We start from the raw sequence: 21,329 nt of genomic DNA, 5'->3' as shown, positions 1-21,329 counted from the left end.
GGGGACAGGGCCAGGCTGCGGGACAGGGCCGGGCTGCGGGACGGGGCCGGGCTGCGGGACGGGGCCAGGCTGCGGGGACAGGGCCAGGCTGCGGGACAGGGCCAGGCTGCGGGACGGGGCCAGGCTGTGGGACGGGGCCAGGCTGTGGGACAGGGCCAGGCTGTGGGACGGGGCCGGGCTGCGGGACGGGGCCGGGCTGTGGGACGGGGCCAGCCCATGGGGACGGGGCCAGGCTGCGGGACAGGGCCAGGCTGCGGGGACAGGGCCAGGCTGCGGGACGGGGCCAGCCCATGGGGACGGGGCCAGGCTGCGGGACAGGGCCAGGCTGCGGGACAGGGCCAGGCTGTGGGACAGGGCCAGGCTGCGGGACGGGGCCAGGCTGCGGGGACAGGGCCAGGCTGTGGGACAGGGCCAGGCTGTGGGACAGGGCCAGGCTGCGGGGACAGGGCCGGGCTGTGGGACAGGGCCAGGCCGTGGGGATGGGGCGAGGCTGCGGGACGGGGCCGGGCTGTGGGACGGGGCCAGCCCATGGGGACGGGGCCAGGCTGCGGGACGGGGCCGGGCTGTGGGACGGGGCCAGGCTGCGGGGACAGGGCCAGGCTGTGGGACAGGGCCAGGCTGTGGGACGGGGCCAGGCTGCGGGGACAGGGCCGGGCTGCGGGGACAGGGCCAGGCTGCGGGACGGGGCCAGGCTGCGGGACGGGGCCAGGCTGTGGGACGGGGCCAGGCTGCGGGACGGGGCCAGCCCATGGGGACGGGGCCAGGCTGCAGGAGCAGGACAGGGCTGGGGCCAGGCCAGCGCCCCCCCCGTGTCCCAGGCCAGGCCTCCCCGTGGGGCCAAGGTCGCGGTGCCCCGGGGCAGCGCGGCCCCGCATCGATCCGGTGCTGGCCCCACAGACAGGGACGCGCAGCCGTCGCCGCCGCCGCCGCACGGGGCCTTTATTCAGACGAGGAGGACGGGGCCACTGTGGGCGGTGGGGGACGGCGGGGGGTCCCCGTCGGCGGTGAAGTAGCCGACGAGCGCCCGCACCCCGGCCTTCAGCCCCGGCTGCAGCCCCAGCTGCAGCCCCAGCCCCACGGGGCCGCCCACGCCGGCGGCCAGGGCGGCCAGCCCCGCGTAGCCCAGGTCCTCGGCCACCTCCAGGGCCCGCGCGGAGGCCAGGGCCTCGCAGCCCCGGAAGGCGTAGTAGATGCTGGTGCCCAGGTTGTAGAAGGTGCTGACCCCCGGCACCCACTCCAGCACCCCGTGTGCCTCCCGCTCCCCCGGCGGGTCGCAGGCGTCCTCGTCCTCCCGCCGGCGTCGGGCGGCGCGGCGGCACCCGGCCCCTGGCAGCACCCGGCCCCCCTCCGGCGCCGGCCCGCGCGGGGTGGGGTGGGTGGCGGCGGGGCCCGGGAGCCGGGTGGGTGCCGCGCAGGGCTGCGCCAGGCTGAGGAGGAAGAGGGGCAGGACGCGGGGGGCCGGGGAGCCCCGCAGCCGCGCCAGCCCCCGCAGCAGCGCCGCGGCGGCGGCGGGGCCCAGCTCCCGGGACAGCCCCAGCACCTCTTCCTCGGCCTGGGGCGCGCAGGCGGCCGCGCTCAGCGCCAGGGCCAGGGCGGCGCGGGCCAGGGCGCGGGGCGGCGGCGGGAGCTGGGCGAAGCCGGGCAGGGCCTGGGGGCGCAGGTCCCGGCACGAGACCCCGCGCCCCGGCAGCGCCCGCGGCGGGATGTCCTGCGCCAGCTCTGCCAGCAGCGCCCGCGCCGCGGTCTGCTCATCGGCGCCCGGCCCAGGGGGGACAGCGGAGATGGCGCCGGCTCCCAGGCCGAGGAAGAGGAGCAGGAGGAAAAGCGGAGCCCGGGGCATGGCAGCAGCTCCGGCACGGCCTGCGGCGGCGGGAGAAGGGGCCGAGCCCCGTCAGACCCCGCCGCCATGGCCCCCCGCGGCCCCCCCAGCGCCCCGGCTCACCCGCTCGCCAACGCCGGCGTCCCGCGCCCCGTCCAGCCGCCGCGGCCGCCGCCCCCGCGCCCGCTTTATAGCCGCGTTATCAGGAGGGGTTGCGACACACGGGGCCTGGCCCCGCGCCCCGGCACGCGGCCAGGGCTGGGCCCAGGGACCCCGCCCGCCCCGGGACCCCCACGCGGGGCAGGGCTGAGAGCTGCGTTGCTTTATTTGGTCTCTTTCCAGACTTAAAAGGTGTAAAGGGAGAATAAAAACAAAAAAAACCACCAAAAAGCACCGAGCCGGGGGCAAAGGGGGAGGGAGGGGTAAAACCAGGGAAAGCGCAGCGGGGGAGGGGACGGGGGGCGAGCCCCCGCCCGCTGTCACACCCCCCCTTCAAACCGGCTCCAAAACCCGCGGAGAACCCAAGAACAGCCGGGGCGCGGGCAGGGGAGCCCCTCAATCTTCCTCCTCCTCCTCCTCCACGCGGCGGACGCGCTTCCGCCGCCCCAGGGGCTGGGGGTCCTCGTCCTCCTGGGAGGGGGGGGCTGCGGGGGGCTGCGGCTGAGCCCCCCCGGGCGGGGAAGGGGGGTCCACCCAGGAGAGAGCGGAGGGGCTGAACCCACCCGAGCTCCCCTCGTCCTCGTCCTCGCTGTCGAGCTCCCGCCGCCGCTTGGCGCCCGGGACGGGGACAGGGCCGGGCTCCTCGCTGCAGCGGCGAGGACGGGGGGGGTTGGCACCGCCGGGCCCCGCACCGGGGAGCCCAGGGGTCCCAATCCGCACCCCAAAATTGGGGAGAGGACCCAGCCACGGGGCAGGGGCGCGGGGGCGCGTTCTCACCTCTCCGAGTCCGACCCCAGCGCCGCCGGCGGCTGCTCCGCTGCTGGGCACAAGGAGAGGGGCTGACGGCCGGCCCCGCGGCTGCGGGACCCCGGCCCCGCTCCGGCACCCCCAGCCCCGCTCCTGCACGCCCCCAGCCCGGCCTCTCACCTGCAGCAGGGGCCTGGGGGGGCCCGGGGGGCTCCGTGGGGTCGGGGCTGTGGTGGGCGATGGCGGCGGCCGCGCGGCGGAGCTGCTGCGGGGTGAGGGCGGCTGGGATGCGCCAGAAGGATTCCTGGGCAGAGAGGGGAGAGGCTGCAGGGCCGCGCGGGGAGCGAGGGGACGGGGACGCGGGGACGCGGGCCTCACCTGCTCGCTGGCGGGGGGCCGCAGCCCCAGCCGCCGCAGCAGCGCGCGGAAGCGCCGATCCTCCATGGCGTCCTCGTTCTCCTCCGAGAGCGGCACCAGCGGCACCGGGTGGGATGCGCCTGGGCCGAGAGCGCCGTCAGCGCGCCCGCGGTCCCCCCCCCAGCCCCCGGCCCCCCGCGCGCTCACCGTCCTCCTCGCGGTCCTGCGCCGTGCGCCGCAGGCAGCTCTCCAGCCAGCGCAGGGGCCCGGCCAGACCTGCGGACACGGCAGCGTGAGACGCGACGCGGCCCCACCGCCGAGCCCGAGCGGGGGTCGCGGCCCCTCGCCCACCTTCTTGCTGCAGACGACGCGCCAGGCCCTGCCCGGCCCGGCCCTCGGGCGCCCCGTGCTCCTCTGCAGGGCCTTCCTCTGCTTCATCCTCCTCCTCTTCCTCCTCCTCCTCCTCCTCGCTGTCCCCATCCTCTGCAGAGCTGTCCTGTGCTGGAGCTGCCGGGACGCCCGCCGCACCCTGTGGGGACGGGCGGTGGGTTGGTGCTCGCGATGGGGCAGCGCCCGCGGGGCGCAGCCCCCCGCCCCGGCCCCCCCGTACCGGCGCGGCCCCCCGGCTCTTCCTCCGGCGCTTCTTGTACAGCTCCTTGCGCTCCGCCACCAGCCCCAGCCCCAGCAGCTTCTCCGCCACGCGCGCCCGCGACCGCCGCGCCGTCAGGTGCTTCATGATGTTCCCCAGGATGTCTGCGGGAGGGGAGTCAGGTCGGGGGACGGGGGGGGGTCAGGGGGCTGCCCCCCCAGCATCCTCCGGCCCCGCTCACCCTCCGAGCCCCGGAACTCCTCGAAGAGCCGCCTCAGCTCCTCCTCCTGCTCCTGCGTCCAGAGCACGATGCGGGTGCCCTTCCTGCGGCGGGGGGCACGGCCGTGGGTCCCTGCGGCGGGGGGGTGGGCAGCCGCCCCGGCCCGGGGGTCCCGCGGGGGTCCAGACCCACCTCTCCCGTGGGAAGTCCTTGGCGCTGGCGGCCAGCCCCAGCCGCACCAGCTGCTTCACCACCTGCCTCCGCGTGCGCCCGGGCGTCGGGAGCCGGGCCAGGATGGCGGCGACGACGTCCTCGCCTGCGGGAGGAGGGGGAGGCTGCAGGGAGGGAGCCCCCGCCACTGCCCCCCGGGGGGTCCCGCCGCCCCCCACGCCCGGTACCTTCCACCTCCTTGTATTTCCAGTACAGCTCCCGCAGCTCCTGCTCCTCCTGCGGCGACCAGGGCGGGACGCGGCCCCTGCCAGCGCTGGGCGGAGCGGAGGGAGGTGAGGGGAGGCGAGGGAGGGCGGCAGCCCCCTCCCCGGCCCCACTCACCCCTCTCCCTCCTGCAGCGAGCCGTAGCCCTCGGTCATCTCGCGCACGGCCGCCGGGCTCTTCCAGAACAGCAGCTCCACGAAGGCTTTCTTGTTGGTGGCCGCCAGCGCGAAGAACTTGCCCAGGACGAACTTGGCCAAGGCCACCAGCTCCTGCGGGCGGAGAGCGGGAGAGCGGGGCTGGGGGGGGCGCGGGGACGGACCCCTGCCCGGGGCGGGGGGGGAGCCGGGCCCCGGCTGACCTGGTGCGCGCCGGCAGCGGGGTCGCTGAGGAGGCGGTGGAAGAGGGCGAAGAGGGAGAGCTGGAAGAGCAGGGCCTCCATGCGCAGGTCGCGCGCCAGGCGGTGCAGCAGGCGGGCGGCGCAGTGGTTGGTGCGGGGGCTGTTGCGCGCGTAGCCCCGCAGCAGCAGCACGAGCGCCCGCACCACGGGGGCGCAGGCGAACCTGCCCCAGCAGCCCCGGTCAGCGGGGACCCCGCGGGACCCCCCCCGGCGAGCCATGTCACCGCGGGACCCCCGCCCCCTCTCACCGTTTCAGGTAGTCGAGGAAGTTGAATTCCTTCTCCGACACCTGCACGGTCTCTTCCTCTTCTTCCTCCTCCTCTTCCTCCTCCTCCTCTGGCTCCTCGGCCTCGGGGGGCGCGTGCTCTGCGGTGGGACAGCACTGAGGGCCCGGACCACCCGGGCCAGAGCGCACCCCGCTCCCGGTGCCGCCGGCCGGGGACTCACGGGGCAGGGGAGCGAAGAGGATCTCCCGCAGCAGCCGCGTCTCCTCGGGCGGCCCCGCGTCGGGGGGTCCGAACACGTCCCCTTCGGGCCAGACGTCCCTGGAGAGAGGGGGGCCATGCTGGCACCGCACCCCCGTGCCGCGGCGCGGGACGGGAGCCGCAGTGCCGATACCTGGCGGAGCGGAGCAGCCGCAGAGCGCGGGGGGCCTGGGCGTCGCGCAGGCAGCCCTGGATGCGCAGCAGGGCCTCGGCGCGCTGCTCCTCCACCGGCGTCTCGGAAGCGGCGTCGAAGGGCACCACGTCGTCGGGGAGCGGCACCTCGCCCTGGGGCGGGACCCCGTCACCCCGCGCCCCGCCACGACCCCCAGCGCCGCCGCGGGGCCCCCTCCTCTCCCGGTACCTGCAGGCAGGCCTGGAGCTGCGGGGCCAATCCTGCCCACAGCTCCTCCAGCTCCGCGGCGCTGGGCGGCTGCGCGGCGAGGGCTGCGGGCACCCGCGGCTTCTTCCTCCTCCGCACGCGCTTGCTCTGGGGGGGCGAGGACGGGGTCAGGAGGGGCTGCCCAATCCCCCCGGGACCCCTGCGGCGGGGCAGCCGCCTCCCACCTGCACCACGAGGCCGGCGCGGCCGCGGCAGAAGCGCTCCAGCATGCGCAGGAAGAGGTGGGCCGTCTCCACCAGGTCCCGCAAGAAGCTGCGCGGCTGCTTGGTCTCGTCGAACTTGCGGAAGAGTGCGAGGAAGAGCTCCCGGTACTCCATCAGGTAGAAGATGTTGCCTGGGGAGGAGGGGGTCAGCCGGGGGGGCAGCGCCGGACCCCGCCGGGGCGGCCAGGGGGGCGGACGGACTCACTCTTGATGACCTGGCTGCTGTCCCGCACCGCCTGCTCGGGGGACCGGTCCATCTCCTGCAGCGTCCGCAGCAGCTCCTGGTACGCCTTCAGCGCCAGGTGCATCCTGGGGAGGGGCAGCGTCAGCGCGCGGCGCCGCGCCCGGGGGGATCCCAGGCTCCCGGGGGGGGGTCCCCGAACCCCACCTGCGGGCCCAGGTCGCCGCCTCCTTCTTGTCCATCAGCGCCATCTCGTAGTAGGTGGTGAGGTTCTGCTCGATGAAGTGGAAGGCGCGGACGCCCACCGTCTCCGACACCAGCTCGGGGCGGAAGCCGCGCCGGCGGTTGAAGGCCATGAAGAAGGCGGTGGCCCACAGGTAGTAGGTCTCGTCGTGCTGCTGCGCCTTCTCCCGCACCAGCTGGTCCTGGGGGTGGCGCGTCAGCGGGGGTCCCGCAGCCCGGGGAGGGGGTCCCGGTCTCCCCCCCCGCCGGCCCCTCACCTTGACCACCAGCATCAGGCGGTTGTAGCAGCCCTCCAGGAAGTCCTGGCAGAAGCAGCGCAGGAAGAGCCGGACGTTGCGGGCAGAGCGGCGCGGGGGCTCGGCCTCGGGGGCGGCCTGGCGCCGCCGCGGCACGCGCCGCGTTTCCTTGCCCAGGTCGTGGCTGTAGCTCCTCAGCTGCGGGGGGAGAGCATGGAGCAGCCGGACTCGTGCCCTCGTATCCCCCCGACCCCGCCGCGCCCCCGGCCCCCGCGCTCACGTTGTGCAGCCCTTTGTGGAAGACGACGTCCCGGTCCCCGATCGCCTTCAGGCCCTGCAGGACGTAGGAGCCGCCGAAGCGCGAGTGCCTGGGGCAGGGGGACGCAGGCTGAGCGGTGCTGGCCCCGCCGCGGGGGTCCCGGCCCCGGCACGGGCTCCCTGCCCCCCTCACCTGGTCGGGCGCTGCAGGGCTCGTGCCCTCCTCTCCGCCAGCTCCCGCTGCCGCAGGCTCTCCAGCTCCCGCGCGTCCTCCCCGCGCTCGGCGCCCGCCTGCCCCTGCCCCAGCGCCGCCAGCTCCTCCGGGCTCTGCAGGCAGCGCCGTCAGCGCGGCGGGGGGGGCTCTGGGGGGTCCCCTGCCCCGCCGCCCCCCGCCCCGGCTCACCTGGTCGCGGAACATGAGGGAGATGATCTCCAAGACGTGCAGGGCCCACTGCTGCTCCGCCTGGGCGCTGGCCAGGAACTTGAGCAGGTCGTCCATCCCACTGACGTGCAGCGCCCACAGCACCCGGTCGTGCACGCTGGCGTCGCCGTCCACGCCCTGGGCGGGGGGACGGCAGGCGGGGGGCTCGGCAGACAGAACGTCGCCATCCCCGGGGAGCCGCCACGGCCCCAGACCCCCCCGGGCAGCCGGGGAAGGGCCCTGTCCCGTACCTGCTCCTCCGTGGGGTCCGGGGGGACGTGCAGGACATTGCGCACCAGCAGCAGGATCCTCTCGGTCAGCAGCGTGTCCTCCTCCTGCCGCTGCTCCCAGTCCTGCGGCGACGCAGCCGTGAGGGCTCGGCACCCGCGGGGACCCCAGCCCCCCTCGGCGGAGCCGGGCCCCGCAGCCCCCGCGAGCCGCGCGGGGCCGGGGGCCTCACCAGCTGCAGCAGGTCGTAGAGCTTCTCGCTCAGCACCCCAAAAACCTTCTCACTGGCGAACGCCTGCAGAGAGCCCCGGCTGAGCGAGGGGGCCGCGGGCAGCGCCCCCCGCCCAGGGGAGACCCCCCCGGGGGCAGACCCACCTCTTTGTAGGCCTGCAGGTAGGAGAGGACCTGGAGGAAGTGGTGCCGGGAGGCGGCGTCCGCCGGCACTTTGCCGAAGCAGAGCAGAGCCGGCTGCGTCAGGTTCACCGTCAGCCTGCGGGCGGGCGGGGGGCGGCGCGTGGGACCCCTGCCGGGCGGGGAGCCCCCGCCGAGCCCCCCGCGCCTGCACCCGCGTTACCTGACGACGGCGTCGAAGAGCCCCTTGTCCTGCGGGTACTGCACCAGGATGGGCAGGAGGTCGTTCTGCAGGATCTGGGCCGCCCCCAGCTGCTGCCGGACGTCCCGCGTCTCGTCCTCGTGCCGCAGGTACCGGATCAGGTCCTTGACGCTCTCTGCGGGGGGGGGGGGACGGGGCCGTGAGCCCCCCGCCGTGTGCCAGCCCGGCCCCCGCCGCCCCCCGCGCCCCCGTACCCAGGCAGTCGGGCTCGCGGTGGTACACGTCGCCCTCCAGGTAGCCCAGGGCGCTGCAGGTGGCCAGCAGCTCGCAGTTCATCATGTACCAGTCCATGCAGCGCGGGGCACCGGGCACCGGGGGTCTCCTGCCGCGGGGCCGTCAGCGCCCCCCGCCGGCACCCCCCGGCCCCGGGGTCCCGCCTCTACCGGGGCGTCCCCCGCCCCAGCCGGGCCCGGTACCGCGGTTGCAGGGATGGGGGCAGCAGCGGGGATTCCCCTCCCCGGGGAACCGGATTCACCGATACCGGAGCGCGGGTCGCTCCCGGTCCACCCCGCCCCCCCCCCGCCGCCCCCCCGGCCGCCAGCCGGCCCTGCCCCCCCCCGGCCCTGCCTCCCCCCCGCTCCCCCCCCCCGCCACCGGGGCACCCCCGGCCCGGCCGCGCGCTCACCGCCAGCCCCGCCGCCGGCCGCGCGCCCGGGAACCGGCGCGGGGGCGGTGTTACACAACCGCCCCAGTTCCCGCGGCCAGAGGCCCCGCCCCCCCCCGCGGGCTTCAAGCGGAAACTCCCTCCGCAAAGGACGCGGTGAGGCCACGGCCTCCCCCAACCCCGCCTCCCGCCCCCCACCACGGGCGGCGCGGTGCCCCGCAGCCCCCTCCCCTCCCGCACCACACCTCCTCCGCCGCGCTCCCCGCACCGCCGGTGCTGCGGGGACCCCCCCGCCTCTCCCACTCCGCGGGGGGGGCGCATGCGCCGCGTTGCCCTTTTAAGCGAGGCGCCGGTTGAGGCGCAGCCCCTCCCCCGGGGCGGGGCTCCCCGGCTTGCGCGGGAACAGGCGGCGGCTCCCGTCAGCCCCCGCGCGGTTGCCGTGGCGACGCGGGCCCGGCCCGGCCCGGTTCCCCCCGGTGCCCCGGTCCCGGTGACGGCCGAGCGGTTACCAAAATAAAAGAGCAGGTTTAATGCACCGAACACAGAACTCCCGCCGCGGCGGGGCGGCCCCGGGGCCCCGCCGCCGCCCGCCGCGCCGCACACACACGCACCACAGCACAGCAGCAGCGGGGGGCGGGGGGGGGAACCGGGCCCGGCCCTACAGCCCCTGCGTCTTCAGCTCCAGCGGCTCGGCCGGCGGCTCGGGCGGCGGCTCGGCGGCGGCGGCGGCGGCGGGCGGCTCCCCCTTCAGCGCGGCCAGGCGCTCGGCCAGGCTGCGCGGCCGCGGGCACAGCGCGAACTCGTACAGCACCGCGCCCAGCGCCGCGCCCAGCAGCGGGCCCGCCCAGTAGACCTGCGGGGTGCGGGGGGGGGGGGGCGTGGGCACCCGCACCCCGGGTACCCCCCCGGCCCCGGGGCACGGCACCCCCCCCGCCCGGCCTGTGCGGCTCTGGCATGGCCGGGGGGCTCCCCGACCCCCGGGAGACGGCACCCCCCTCCCCCCATCCCTACGTGGCACCCACCGGCACCCCGGACACCCCCCGAACCCCCCCCCACCCCCACGAGTGGGGCTCCGGCGCTCCGGGGGCTCCCCCACCTGCGGGAGACAGCACCCCCCCCGCCCCAATCCCTGCGGGACACCCACCAGCGCGGGGTAGGGAGGCAGCGTGAGCGAGGGGGGCTACGGCCCCCCGAGATCTTGGGGGGGGACACACTCCTTGCGCCCCATCTGCGCAGCCCCCAGCACCCTGGGGTGCTGCTGTCACCGGGGTGGCTCAGGCAGCCGTCCCCCCCTCGGTGGGGACACGGGGCTAGGGGACAGACGGCGAGGGCCAGGGCGGGGATGTAGGGCTGGGGGAGGGCCGGCGAGGGCCGGGAGGGGATGTGGGGCTGGGGGAGGGCCGGCGAGGGCCGGGGGGGGATGTGGGGCTGGGGGAGGGCCGGCGAGGGCCGGGGGGGTCCCCCCGCACCCCACTTACCCAGTGGTTGGCAAAGTTGCGGGTGATGACGGCGGGGGCGAAGCAGCGTGCGGGGTTCATGCCGGCGCCCGTGTAGTGGATCTGCGGGGGGGACGGGGCGGTGGGGGGGGAGATGACGGGGCGCCGGGGCCCTCGACCCCCCCACAGCCCCCCGGGGTCACACCCGGAGGGGTCCCCGCGGCCGCCCTTACCCCGAAGAGGTGGCCGAGGGCGAGGGAGAAGCCGACGGGCAGCGCGGCCGAGCCGGGGCGCCCGTCGTGGCGGTCGTCGAAGCTGGCCAAGACGCAGAGCACGAACTGGGCGGTCAGCAGCAGCTCCACCACCATGCCCTGCCCGGGGCCCACGCCGGGGTGCAGCTGCGCGGGGAGGGGGGCTCAGCACCCCGCCTGCCCCCGGCCAGCAGCCGGCGCCCCCACGGAGCTGGTCCCCCGCTCCCCGACACCCCAAAGCCCCGCTGCCCCAGCCATCCCCGCACCCCCAAGCACCTCCTTCCCCAACTCCCCATCGACCCCCTTGTCACCCCCAGCCCCGCCGTACCCCAAACCCCCCCCTCACCCCCAAACACCCCCGTGACTGCCCCATGCCCCCCGCACGCAGCCCCACGCCGCTCCCAAATCCCCCCCGAGTCCCCTCACCCCCTCAGCGCCCCGAACCCCCGAGCATCTCCGAACCCCCCCCCACCCCGTGACAGCAAACCCCAAAACCCGGAGCCCGTCCCCCCCCGCCGGTTCTCACCGCGCTGAGGCCCAGGGTGCCGCGGACGGGGCCCGGCGTCAGCCCGTAGAGCACGCCGGCCCCGGCCAGGGCGCCCAGCAGCTGGGCCAGCAGGTAGCCCAGGGCGCGGGCCACCGAGAGCTGCGAGGCCAGCAGGAAGGCCAGCGTGACGGCCGGGTTGACGTGAGCCCCGCTGACGTGGCCCAGGGTCTGCACCAGCGTGGCCTGGGCCAAGCCGAAGGCCAGGGCGGCCCCCAGGACGCTGGGGGGCCCCGGGGCCCAGCGCAGGGAAGCCCCCAGCCCCAGCAGCGCGTAGAGGAGGCTGCCCAGAGGCTGCCCAGGAACTCGGCCAGGACGGCCCTCCAGAAGGAGGACGAGCGCAGCTCCCGCATGGCCTGGCCCCGCTGCCCTCCGCGGCCCCGCTCCCCTCCCCGGGGGGCCGCCCGCGCCCACCTTTATAAGGCCCCCCCGGGCCGGCCCCGGGGGTGGGATCCCACCGCCGCCACCCCCCCTTAACCGCTTCGCTGCCCGGGGCGGGGGACGGGTGACGCGCGGCGCGGGACCCCCCCCGGGGGCAGCCCCGCACCGCCAGGACAGCGGGGACCCCCCCAGAGCTGCCCCCCCCTCCCATCCCTGGGGCTGCCCTGCCTGAGTGGGGGGGCTCTGACCCATGGGTGCCCTGTGTGGGGTTTGGGGGACACCACGGCGCTCAGGGGCTGGGGACAGCGCTGACCCCCCCCCCCCCCCCATATTTTAGGGGACACTGTGGGACCACCCCGCTGGGGGCCAGCCCCACACATGGGGGGGCCGGGGATCCCCCCCCCCGGGCCAGCCCCCGCCGGGGTCCGCGGGGGCTCCCCCCGCCCCGGGCCTGTTGTCTGCGGGAGCGTTATTCAGCCCGGCTTAGCGGGCGCTAATTCCCCGGCCGGGGGGGGATTAGGGCTCGGCCCCGCCATTGGCGCCCGCGCAAATCTGCCGGGGCTGCAGAGGCCGCGACAAAGCGCTTTGCTGCGCTCAGCGCCCCGGCACGGGACGGGGCGGACGGGGGGTCCCGGCCCCCGCCCTCGCCGCGGGGCCGCTGGGAGGGGGCACGCGGGACGGCGTCAGGGTGCCCCCGGGCGCCGAGGGCTCAGGGTGGGGGGGTCTTGCTGCCGCCGAGACCCCCGCGTCCCGCAGCATCGCTCTGCACCCAGCTCTGACCCAAAGCTGCCTTTAATCCCCCCGGGGGGGAGCGGGGGGGCTGGAGCCACGTGTGCGCGGCCCCCCCGGCCCTCCCACCCTGCCGGGGGTCTCCGCGCTGAGCCGGGGGGCTGGCGGGGTCCCGGCGTCGGGACCCCCGTGCCAAGCTCTCGCGGCCGGGTCGGAGCGAGGGGCCGGGGGCTCAGGCCGTGCCCTGGCCCGGGGGGGCCGGGGGGCTGCGGGGGGAGGGCGAGGAGGGGGCCGGGCTGGTGGTCTCCACCGGCGCCGCGTCCCGGCAGGCGAGGCAGGCGCCCAGCTTCTCCCGGGAGGCGTCGGGGGCGAAGGCGAATTCGTAGGAGAGCCCGGCCAGCACCGCGCCCAGCACCGGGCCCAGCCAGTACACCTGGGGGGGGCACCAGTCAGGGGCGTCCCGGGGACAGGGGGACGTGTGTCGGGGCATGCTGGGCACCGCCCCAGGGACGGGGGGACCGGGACCCCCCCTCGGGGAGGGGGGCTGACGGGAGGAACCTGCTCCAGGGGTGAGGAGCTGCGGGGGGGGGTCACACGTTTGGGACGGGCGGACCGGGAGGGGCCCATCCCAAGGACGGGGAGATGAGGGGACCTGTCCCGTGACGGGGGGACCGGGAGGACCCAAACTGGGGGTGCGGCCGACGGTGACCTGTCCCGTGGGGACGGGGGGACCCACCCAAACGAAGGGAACAGTCAGGGACCCCCGACCTGGGACGGAGCGGGACCGGGTGGGGTCCCACACTGCAGCTGGGGGCACCCACCCCCTCACTGGGGCCGCCGGGGGGGACCCGAGGGTGCCGCCAACTCACCCAGTGGTCGTCCCAGACGCCGGTGACGATGGCCACCGCCAGCGAGCACGCGGGGTTCATGCTGCCCCCCGAGAACGGCCCCTGCGGGAGACGGGGGTCAGGGCCGGCCGGGGCGGGGGGCCGCAGCCCCGGGGTGAGGCGGGCGGGCGGGGGTCCTTACCGCGGCCAGGGCGCCGGCGGCCACGGCGCCGCCCAGGGCCAGCGCGCCGTGCGGGGCCCGGTGGGCGGCGGCGAAGGCGGCCAGCGCCAGCTGGAAGGTGGCGAAGGTCTCCCAGGCCAGGGCCCGCGCCGCCGTCCCCGCTAACGCCCGCCTGCGGGACGGCCCGGCCTCAGCGCCCCACCGCCGCCGCCGCGGGGACGGGCACGGGGACGGGGACGGGGCACTCACCCTCGTGACCGTGCCCGCGGCGTCCGGCAGCGCCAGGCGGGCGGCGGCGGAGGCCAGCGCGGGCCCCGGCGCACTGGGCCAGGAGCGCGGCGGCCCCGCGCAGGGCGCCCAGCTTGCGGGTGCAGAGCAGGGCCAGGGTGAGCGCCGGGTTGGCCTGGGGCGTCCCGAGGGTGCAGGCCAGCGCGGCGGCCGCCAGCCCCCCCGCCAGCGCCGGGGCGAGGGGCTCGGGGGCCGCAGAGGCGCCCAGCACCACCCCCACGAAGACGAAGGTCGCCGCCGCCCTCCGCCAGCGCCCACCGCCAGCAGCGCCCGCGCCGCAGCTCCTGGGGGCACAGGGCGGCCGGGGTCACCTTGATGGGCACCGGCTGCCATGGCAACGGGATGCCTGTGGCCGGGTACCGTGGCGATGGGGTACCTCGGTGATGGGGTGCCATGGCAACGGGATGCCTGTGGCCGGGTTCCGTGGCGATGGGGTACCTCGGTGATGGGCTGCCATGGCAACGGGATGCCTGTGGCCGGGTACCGTGGCGATGGGGTACCTCAGTGATGGGGTGCCATGGCAACGGGATGCCTGTGGCCAGGTACCGTGGCAATGGGGTACCTCGGTAACGCTGGGTACCACGCGATGGGCTGCCATGGCAACGGGATGCCTCAGCATCCCCAGGTGATGGTGGGGGCACCTCGGCAATGGGGCACCGTGGTAACGGGGTCACCATGGCAACGGGAGCACCCCGGCCACCGCGATGGGTGCTGCGGTTACAGCAGGGTGGGGGTGGGCACCACAACCGGGCCGGGGGCCGCGGGGGGGGGCACACAGGGACCCCTGTGCCGGGGTACGGGCTGGGGTGCTGACGTGACAGACCGGGGGGGCAGGGGGCCGCCCGCCCACCCCCTGGCAGGGAGGGACCCCCGGGCCCTGGGGTCACGGCTCTGGGGGCAAAGCGGGGGGCCGGGGGGGCGCAGCGCGGGGGCCTTACCTCGCCGGTGGCCATGGCGCAGCTGCGGGGCCCGGGCGAGCGCGGAGGCCTGCCGGGCGCGGGGGGCACCTCCCGCCCCCCCCGGCACCCACCTCCCCGGTGTGGGGAGACCCCCCGGGGTGCAGGAGGGGGGCCGAGGAACGGGGCGGGGCGCTGGGGGGGGGCGGCAGGGGTCCCGGGATGGGGCTCAGAGCATCTCCGGGTGCCATGGCAACCAGCTGGGACACTTTGGGGGGTTGCCAGGACGACCGGCGAGAGATGAAAGGCAGGGATGAAAGGCCGGGGGGGGGGGCAGGTGCCTGTCCGCGGGCCATGGGGGGGGGTGCAGCCCCGCTCGCACGCCACTGGCGGGGCCCCGGGGGGCGGCGGGAGGCTGGGGGGTGCCCGCGGGGAGCCGGGGGGCCGCGGCCCTGCCAGCTCAGCACCCCGGCCCCCGCACGTGGGGTGAGTCAGCGGCGAAGGGCCTGGCTCAGCACGCGGCGCGCGGGGCCCCGGCGCTGCTGACGCCCTGCAAAACGCCCAGAACAATCCGCCGGCACAAAGGGGCCGGCCCGCCGCCGCGGGACACGCGGGACGGCGCACGGACGCGCGGCGGGGGCGCCTGGCCCGCTGCCTGGGGGGCTCGGTGGGGCAGCGGCGGCTCCCCCCGCCCCGGTGCTCCCGGGACCCCCCACACCCCCCAAAGCTGGGCCCCCACGTCCTGCCCCCGGCAGACCACCACCCCGGGGTGCTCGACACGCCCCAGACCCTCTGGGGACCCCCAGGTGCTCCCAGATCCCCCATCTGGCCCCACAGACCCCCTGGGTGCCCCCACGCCCCCCCCCCAGGATCCCCCGCCCTGCCCCACAGACCTCCCAGGTGCCCCCACGCCCCCCCCCAGGATCCCCCGCCCTGCCCCACAGACCTCCCAGGTGCCCCCACACCCCCCCAGGATCCCAAATCCTGCCCCACAGACCTCCCAGGTGCCCCCAGCCCCCCCAGGATCCCAAATCCTGCCCCACAGACCTCCCAGGTGCCCCCAGGCCCCCCAGGATCCCAAATCCTGCCCCACAGACCCCGAGGTGCCCCCAGCCCCCCAGGATCCCAAATCCTGCCCCACAGACCCCCGAGGTGCCCCCAGCCCCCCCAGGATCCCAAATCCTGGCCCACAGACCTCCCAGGTGCCCCAGACCCCCCCGGATCCCAAATCCTGCCCCACAGACCCCCTGGGATTTCCCATCCCGCCACACAGACCCCCCCCAAGGGCCCCAGGTGCCTCCCAGGGCCCCCCCTTTAACACCACCCCACCGCGGATGGGGGGGGGGCAGTGGGACAAGAGGCCAAGATGGCGGCGCCCCGCCCGCCCTCAGCCGCGGGGCGGGGCCGGCTGGAGTCACGTGGCGGGGGAGGGCGGTGCCAACATGGCGGCCCCGTCTGACGGGAGGGGCGGAGGGGGGCAAGCACGTGACCGCCGGCTCCAAAATGGCCGCGCCCATGGTGCGGGGGGCGCGGGGGCGGGGCGGCCGCGCCGCCGAGGGGTAATGGCGGCGGGGGCGGGGCTTGGCGGCCTTAAAGGAGCCGCGCTTAAAGGGCCCCCGCTCCACGGGGCCGCTCTTTGCGGGCCGCGCCGCAACGGCCCCGCGCTGCTGAGCCCGCAGCAGGGCCCCGGCGCTGGGGCAGCGCATCCCGGGGTGCAGCCTCCCCCCTCGCGCCCCCCCAGGGCACGATCGTTCCGGGGCCGAGCGAACCCGCGGTTGACGCCGAGCGGCGGGGCCGCTTCCCCCGGTGTGTCCTCCCCGCACCGCCCCGCGGCGGGGACAGCAGCGACGAGGCCGTGCGGGGGGCACCGTGTGTCCGCCCCCCCCCCCCCCCCCCCCACGCCGCAGCTCGGGAAGCGGGGGGGCGGGTGGCGGGGTGGGGGGGCCCGTCCCGGCGCTAGGACCCGGCCCGCGCGGCGCCGGCGCCGCTTCCCGGCTGGCTCCCGGGCGTGACGTCAGGCGCGGGCCCGCCCGGCCCCTCGCGCGCTCGGGAAAATGCTGCTGTCGGTGCCGCCGCGCCCCGGGCTCCCCGCCCTCGCCTACAACAAGGGCGGCAAAGAAGGTACCGGCCCCCCCGCGCCGCCGCCGCCGCCGCCCCCGCCGCGGCCCCCGCGCGCGATCGCCCGTGGGGTGTCCTGTCCCCCCCCCTCCCCCCCCACCCCCCCGCGCTGCGGGATCGGGCCCGGGGCAGCAGCGGGGGGGGGATGGGACGGGGACAAGCGCCCCCCCCCCCCCGGTGAGGCCCAGCCCCCCCCTCCCCGCGCCCCCGCCCCCCCCCCCACGCCGCGCGTCGGCCCCACGCGCGGGACAGAGCGGGGGGAGGGGGGGGGGTGTCCCACAGACACCTGTCCGCGCGCGCTTGCACACGCGCGTGCGACGCGCGTGCACGAGCACGGGCCTGCGCGCCACGGGTGGGGAGGCGGGGGGCGGGGGGTGGGTGGGGGGGGGCTCTCGCGCACGGATCGGCCCCGGGACGCGCCCGCACACGCGTGGGAGGCGGCGCGCGCGCGCGCACTCGTGAACCGGCCCCCCCCCCTCGCGCGCGGGTTGCGCGCTGACACGCGTGTTCTCCTGCATGTGTGTGTGTGCCCTGACACGCGTGTGCTCCTACATGTGTGTGTGCGCCCTGACACGCGTGTGCTCCTACATGTGTGTGTGCGCCCTGACCTGCATGTGCCCCCGTGTGTGTGTGTGCCCTGACACGCATGTGCTCCTGTGTGTGTGTGTGTGTGTCTGTGCACTGACACGCGTGTGCCCCCACGTGTGTGTGTGTGCCCTGACACGCGTGTGCTCCTATGTGTGTGTGCGTGCGCGCCCTGACATGCATGTGCCCCCTCGTGTGTGTGCCCTGACACGCGTGTGCCCCCACATGTGTGTGTGTGCCCTGACAGGCATATGCCCCCATGTGTGTGCCCTGACACACGTGTGCTCCTACATGTGTGTGTGTGTGTGTGTGTGTGTGTGCCCTGACACGCATGTGCTCACCCCCCCCCCCCGCCCCCAGGGACGGACACCCCCCGCTGCAGCAGAGCCGGGGGGGGGACGGGACGCAGGGGGTGGGGGGGCAGCAGGACCCGGGGGGGGGGGCGGGGGGGGGGCGGGGGGCTCATATTTTCCCCCTGACTCAGCCCCGGAGGTTTCCCAGGCGGCGCCGCCTCCGGGGCAGGGGGGTGTCCTGGGATGGGGGTGGGGGGGGCAGCAAAGCCGCAGCGCTGACCCCCCCCCACCGCCCCCCACCCCCCCCAGCAGCCCTACGTGCCCCCCGTGCAGCCGCTGGGCCCCCCCAGCCCCAGCCCGGCCGGGGGGGCCGCCGACCAGCTGAGCAAGACCAACCTGTACATCCGGGGGCTGCACCCCGGCACCACGGACCAGGACCTCGTCAAGCTGTGCCAGCCGTGAGTGGGGGGGGGTCCCCCGTGCCACCCCCCCCCCCCGCGACCCCCCCGGGGGGGCCCCGCCGCGCACTGACCCCCCCCCCTCGCTCCTTCCCCCCCAGTTACGGGAAGATCGTCTCCACCAAAGCCATCCTGGACAAGACCACCAACAAGTGCAAAGGTTGGGGGGCAGCCGGGGGGGGGGGTGGGGGCGGGGGCGGCGGGGGTCCCTCTCACTGCCGCCCCCCCCCGCCCCCCCCCCAGGGTACGGCTTCGTGGATTTCGACAGCCCCACGGCGGCCCAGAAGGCCGTGACGGCGCTGAAGGCCAGCGGGGTGCAGGCGCAGATGGCCAAGGTACGGCACGGCCCCTCGGGGTGCGGGGGGGGGCCACCCCCGCGCCCAGAGCCCCCCGGGACCCCCGGGCCGGCCCCCTGACCCCCCCCCCGGCCCCCCCCCCGCCCCACAGCAACAGGAGCAGGACCCCACCAACCTGTACATCTCCAACCTGCCGCTGGGCGTGGACGAGCAGGAGCTGGAGGCGCTGCTGAAGCCTTTCGGGCAGGTGGTCTCCACCCGCATCCTGCGGGACCCCCACGGGGCCAGCCGCGGCGTGGGCTTCGCTCGGTACGGGGGGGGCGCGGGGGGGCGCGGGGGGGGCGGGGGCCGCGGGGGCTGCGTAGGGCGGGGGCGCCCGGGAGGATGGAGGGGTGGGGGGGGGAGCTGGGCGGGCATGGGGGGTGCTGCACGGGGCGGGGGGGCTGCACGGGGCTGGGGGGGCTGCACGGGGCCGGGGGGGCTGCATGGGGCCGGGGGGGGCCGCACAGGGTGGGGGGGCTCCCTGCGCCCCCCCCCCCCCAGCCCCGCTCCCCCCCAGGATGGAGTCCACGGAGAAGTGCGAGGCCGTCATCACCCACTTCAACGGGAAGTACATCAAGACCCCCCCCGGGGTGCCAGGTGGGCTGGGGGGGTTTGGGGGAGGGGGGGGCCGGGGGCTGGCTGACGGCGCTGACGCCCCCCCCCCCCCCCCCCCGCAGCCCCCCCGGACCCACTGCTGTGCAAGTTCGCGGACGGGGGGCAGAAGAAGCGGCAGAGCCAGGGCAAGTTCGTGCCGAACGGGCGAGCCTGGGCGCGGGACAGCGACGCGGTGAGGGGGGGCCGGGGGGGGCGGGGGGGGCCGCTGTGGGGGCGGGGGGGGCTGCAGGGCAGCGCTGACCCCCTTCGCCACCCCACCCCCCCCCCAGGGCACCGTGACCTTGGCCTACGACCCCGCGACGGCGCTGCAGAACGGGTGGGTGCCCCAGGGCCCCCCAGGCCCCGGGGGAGGGGGGGGGGTGGGGGGTGGGGGCTGCTGCATGGCCCCCCCCACCCTTGACCCCCCCCCCCACCCCGCCCCGCAGGTTCTACCCCGCGCCCTACGGCCTGGCCCCCAGCCGGATGCTCGCCCCCGCCGCGCTGGGCCCCTACCTGCCCTCCCCCGTCTCCTCCTACCAGGTACGGGGGGGCGGGGCAGGGGGCGGGGCTGGGGGGGGTCCCGGAGGGGGGGTCCCACAGGGGGAGGCGCGGGGGGGGTGCTCCGGGGAGCCCCCGCCCGCTCCCACCCGCTGCTGCCGCAGGTCCACGGCCCCGCCTGGATGCACCAGTCCTACCTCGTGCAGCCCACGGTGAGTGGGGAGCCCCGCCCACTGCCACGCCCTGCCCCGCCCACTGCCCGCCATGCCCCGCCCACTGCCCGCCATGCCACGCCCACTGCCCGCCCTGCCCCACCCTCTCCACCCCTACCTACTTTGCACTGTGCCCCGCCCACCGCCATCACAGCCCCGCCCACTCTGGGCATGCCCCGCCCACCGCCATCACAGCCCCGCCCAGGTCTGCCGTGCCCCGCCCACCGCTGTCACAGCCCCGCCCACTCTGGGCATGCCCCGCCCACTGTGCTCCCACCCTGCCCCACGCCCCGGGGCCCCCCCGGTCCCCCGCATCCCCTCTGCCCCCTCCCCATCCCCACGGCCCCCCGGTCCCTGTGCCCCCGTCCCCCTGTCCCCCCCCCCCGTTCCCCCACCCGTGTCCCCCCCCGCCCCCATCCCCCCCCCCGTCCCGTTCCCCCCCCGCCCCCGTGTCCCCCCCCGCCCCTGTGTCCCCCCCCGTGTCCCCCCCGGCCCCACGCTGACGCAGCCCCGCAGGGCGCGGTGCTGGCCCCCGCCGTGGACCACGCCGTCCCCCTGCAGCCCTCCGTGGTGGCCCCCCTGGCCCAGCAGCTCGGCCACCTCTCGCTGGGCAGCGCCGGCACGGTAAGCGCCCCCCCCCCACGCCCCCCCCCGGCCCCCTCCCCCCCACCCCCGCTCCCCCCGCCCCGCTGACGCCGCCGCTCCCCGCAGTACGTCCCCGCCGCCGCCGTGCCCGGAGCCTTCCTCCCGCCGTACCCGCCGGTGCCGCCCGCGCTGCCGCTGGACGTGAGTGCCGGGGGGGGGGCCGGGGGGGTTCGGGGGGTGCGCGGGGGGGGGGTCCATCCCGCTAACGCCTCCCCGCAGGACGGCAGCGCCGCCGCGAGCCACGGCCCCGTGGAGTCGCCGTCCGAGCCCGGCGCCTTCCCCTACCCCTACCCCAAGTAGCGGCGGGGGGGGGCCGCCCCGAGGGACCCCCCCCCCGCCCCGCCGGGAGGGGCTGTGCCGGGACCCCCGCCTGGCACAGCCCCCCCCCCCCCCTCGGGAAGGATCCACGCCCCGGCCGGGGGTCCCTGAGCCGGGGGGGGTCCCGTGCTGGAGCTGGGGGGGGGGGTGGGGGCGTCCCGCTGCACCCTGCTGCCCCCTCGGCAAGGGTGCCCCCCCCGCCGCCCCCCCCCCCCCGCTGGAGGGCTTTTTTTCCTCCCGCGTTTTTTAAAAAACTGAAAGAAAAAAGAAAAAAAAAAAAAAAAAAAAAGAAAAAGGAAAAGACAACAAACGCTGCCCCGGGGTGGGGGGGGGGGGGGGCGGGGGGCCCCAGCCGCCCCCCCCCCGTGCTTCCAGGGCCCGCGGCCCTGCCAGCCCCCCCCCCAGCCGCGGCGCCCCCCGTGCCTTCTGCTGCCCGGTCCGGCCGGTGCCCCCGGCTCGGGGATGGGGGGGGGGCCATAGCACCCCCCCCCCCCCACCCCCGTGGGGTCCAGTCTCCGGGCGCCAGCCCCCCCGCAGGGCCGGGGGTGCTGCCCCCCTCCCCCCCGACCCCCCCGCAGCCATTCCTGCCCCGTGGGCGCGGGCGGGGGCTCTGCATGCAGCCCCCGGCCCGGGGGGGGGCAGGACAAGTGCAATAACCCCCCCCCCACCCCCGCAGCGACGGGCGCCCCGAGGGTCAACCAGGCACTTTAGAGCCCCCCTGGCCCCCGCGCTGCCCCCCCCGCAGCGACAATCAGGGGGGGCCGCGGGGGCGGCTCTTGCAACCAAAGATTGAGGGCGTCATGGGGGGGGCACCCCCCCCCCCGCTTCGCAACCCCCGCGGCGGGGGTCTGTCCGTCCGACCCTCCCCCGCGGGGGGGGGGGCAGCCCCCCCATTTGCTTCCAGCTCGGGGGCAGCCGTGCCCCCCCCCCCCCCCCCCGCGCTCTACCCAGGGCCTCCCGGTTCTTCCAGCCCCCCCCCCGCGCAGCGGAGTCCCCGGCCCCCCCGGGGCCCCTCGGTGTCCCCCCCCGCCAGGACCGCAGGGCCCCCCCGTGCCCCCCCCCGGGGCGGCGGGGGCCCCCCCACCACACATCTACCTCACCCCACAGCTGGGTGCGCGCTCAGCCCCGGGGGGGCGAGGGGG

At 77.4% G+C, this 21,329-nt stretch overlaps 5 protein-coding genes across 6 annotated transcripts; 1 reads left to right on the top strand and 4 right to left on the bottom strand.

The window, feature by feature from the left end:
- Window positions 1-924: 924 nt before the first annotated feature.
- APOF (apolipoprotein F) lies at window positions 925-1,977 on the bottom strand. The gene is made up of 2 exons (XM_086768974.1): window positions 1,943-1,977; window positions 925-1,860 (listed from the first exon to the last, which is right to left on the bottom strand). Exon 2 carries the CDS (start codon window positions 1,838-1,840, stop codon window positions 944-946), a length of 897 nt encoding a protein of 298 aa, XP_086625100.1. The 5' UTR covers window positions 1,841-1,860; window positions 1,943-1,977; the 3' UTR covers window positions 925-943.
- Window positions 1,978-2,126: 149 nt separating this feature from the next.
- On the bottom strand, window positions 2,127-8,634 carry TIMELESS (timeless circadian regulator). 2 transcript variants are annotated; one of them, XM_086768939.1, is made up of 29 exons: window positions 8,617-8,634; window positions 8,186-8,313; window positions 7,953-8,106; window positions 7,754-7,868; window positions 7,611-7,673; window positions 7,402-7,503; window positions 7,133-7,288; window positions 6,923-7,056; window positions 6,752-6,839; window positions 6,493-6,669; window positions 6,200-6,417; window positions 6,017-6,120; window positions 5,773-5,942; window positions 5,570-5,695; window positions 5,342-5,493; window positions 5,171-5,268; window positions 4,972-5,089; window positions 4,685-4,886; window positions 4,444-4,595; window positions 4,290-4,375; window positions 4,084-4,207; window positions 3,913-3,995; window positions 3,693-3,835; window positions 3,434-3,611; window positions 3,290-3,358; window positions 3,104-3,222; window positions 2,906-3,029; window positions 2,756-2,798; window positions 2,127-2,624 (listed from the first exon to the last, which is right to left on the bottom strand). In XM_086768939.1, the coding sequence occupies exons 2-29, from the start codon at window positions 8,280-8,282 to the stop codon at window positions 2,375-2,377; spliced, it is 3,645 nt and encodes a 1,214-aa protein (XP_086625065.1). In that variant the 5' UTR covers window positions 8,283-8,313; window positions 8,617-8,634; the 3' UTR covers window positions 2,127-2,374. The 2 variants fall into 2 exon arrangements, with proteins under 2 accessions (XP_086625065.1, XP_086625067.1); XM_086768941.1 differs by lacking the exon at window positions 8,617-8,634 and having other exon boundaries at window positions 2,756-2,795; window positions 8,186-8,368.
- A 618-nt stretch (window positions 8,635-9,252) lies between these two features.
- LOC147597106 (lens fiber major intrinsic protein-like) lies at window positions 9,253-11,179 on the bottom strand. The gene is given in 5 exon segments (XM_086768981.1): window positions 9,253-9,448; window positions 10,074-10,154; window positions 10,265-10,429; window positions 10,809-11,126; window positions 11,129-11,179. Coding segments are annotated over 5 exon segments (810 nt in total). The 3' UTR covers window position 9,253.
- An 802-nt stretch (window positions 11,180-11,981) lies between these two features.
- LOC147597105 (aquaporin-like) lies at window positions 11,982-14,185 on the bottom strand. Its single transcript, XM_086768980.1, is given in 6 exon segments — window positions 11,982-12,369; window positions 12,806-12,886; window positions 12,966-13,253; window positions 13,255-13,473; window positions 13,475-13,516; window positions 14,171-14,185. Coding segments are annotated over 6 exon segments (846 nt in total). The 3' UTR covers window positions 11,982-12,168.
- A 1,931-nt stretch (window positions 14,186-16,116) lies between these two features.
- RBMS2 (RNA binding motif single stranded interacting protein 2) lies at window positions 16,117-20,279 on the top strand. Its single transcript, XM_086769005.1, is given in 13 exon segments — window positions 16,117-16,245; window positions 17,431-17,582; window positions 17,684-17,742; window positions 17,826-17,917; window positions 18,030-18,187; window positions 18,438-18,517; window positions 18,598-18,707; window positions 18,805-18,851; window positions 18,961-19,166; window positions 19,169-19,224; window positions 19,741-19,848; window positions 19,936-20,010; window positions 20,089-20,279. Coding segments are annotated over 13 exon segments (1,287 nt in total). The 5' UTR covers window positions 16,117-16,182; the 3' UTR covers window positions 20,170-20,279.
- Window positions 20,280-21,329: the final 1,050 nt, after the last annotated feature.

The sequence above is a fragment of the Chlamydotis macqueenii genome, chromosome 29, assembly GCF_036417535.1.
Source record: "Chlamydotis macqueenii isolate bChlMac1 chromosome 29, bChlMac1.mat, whole genome shotgun sequence".
NCBI lineage: Eukaryota > Metazoa > Chordata > Aves > Otidiformes > Otididae > Chlamydotis > Chlamydotis macqueenii.
The sequence above is the reverse complement of the archived record's forward strand: the minus strand, read 5'-3'. Positions and strand labels throughout refer to the sequence as shown.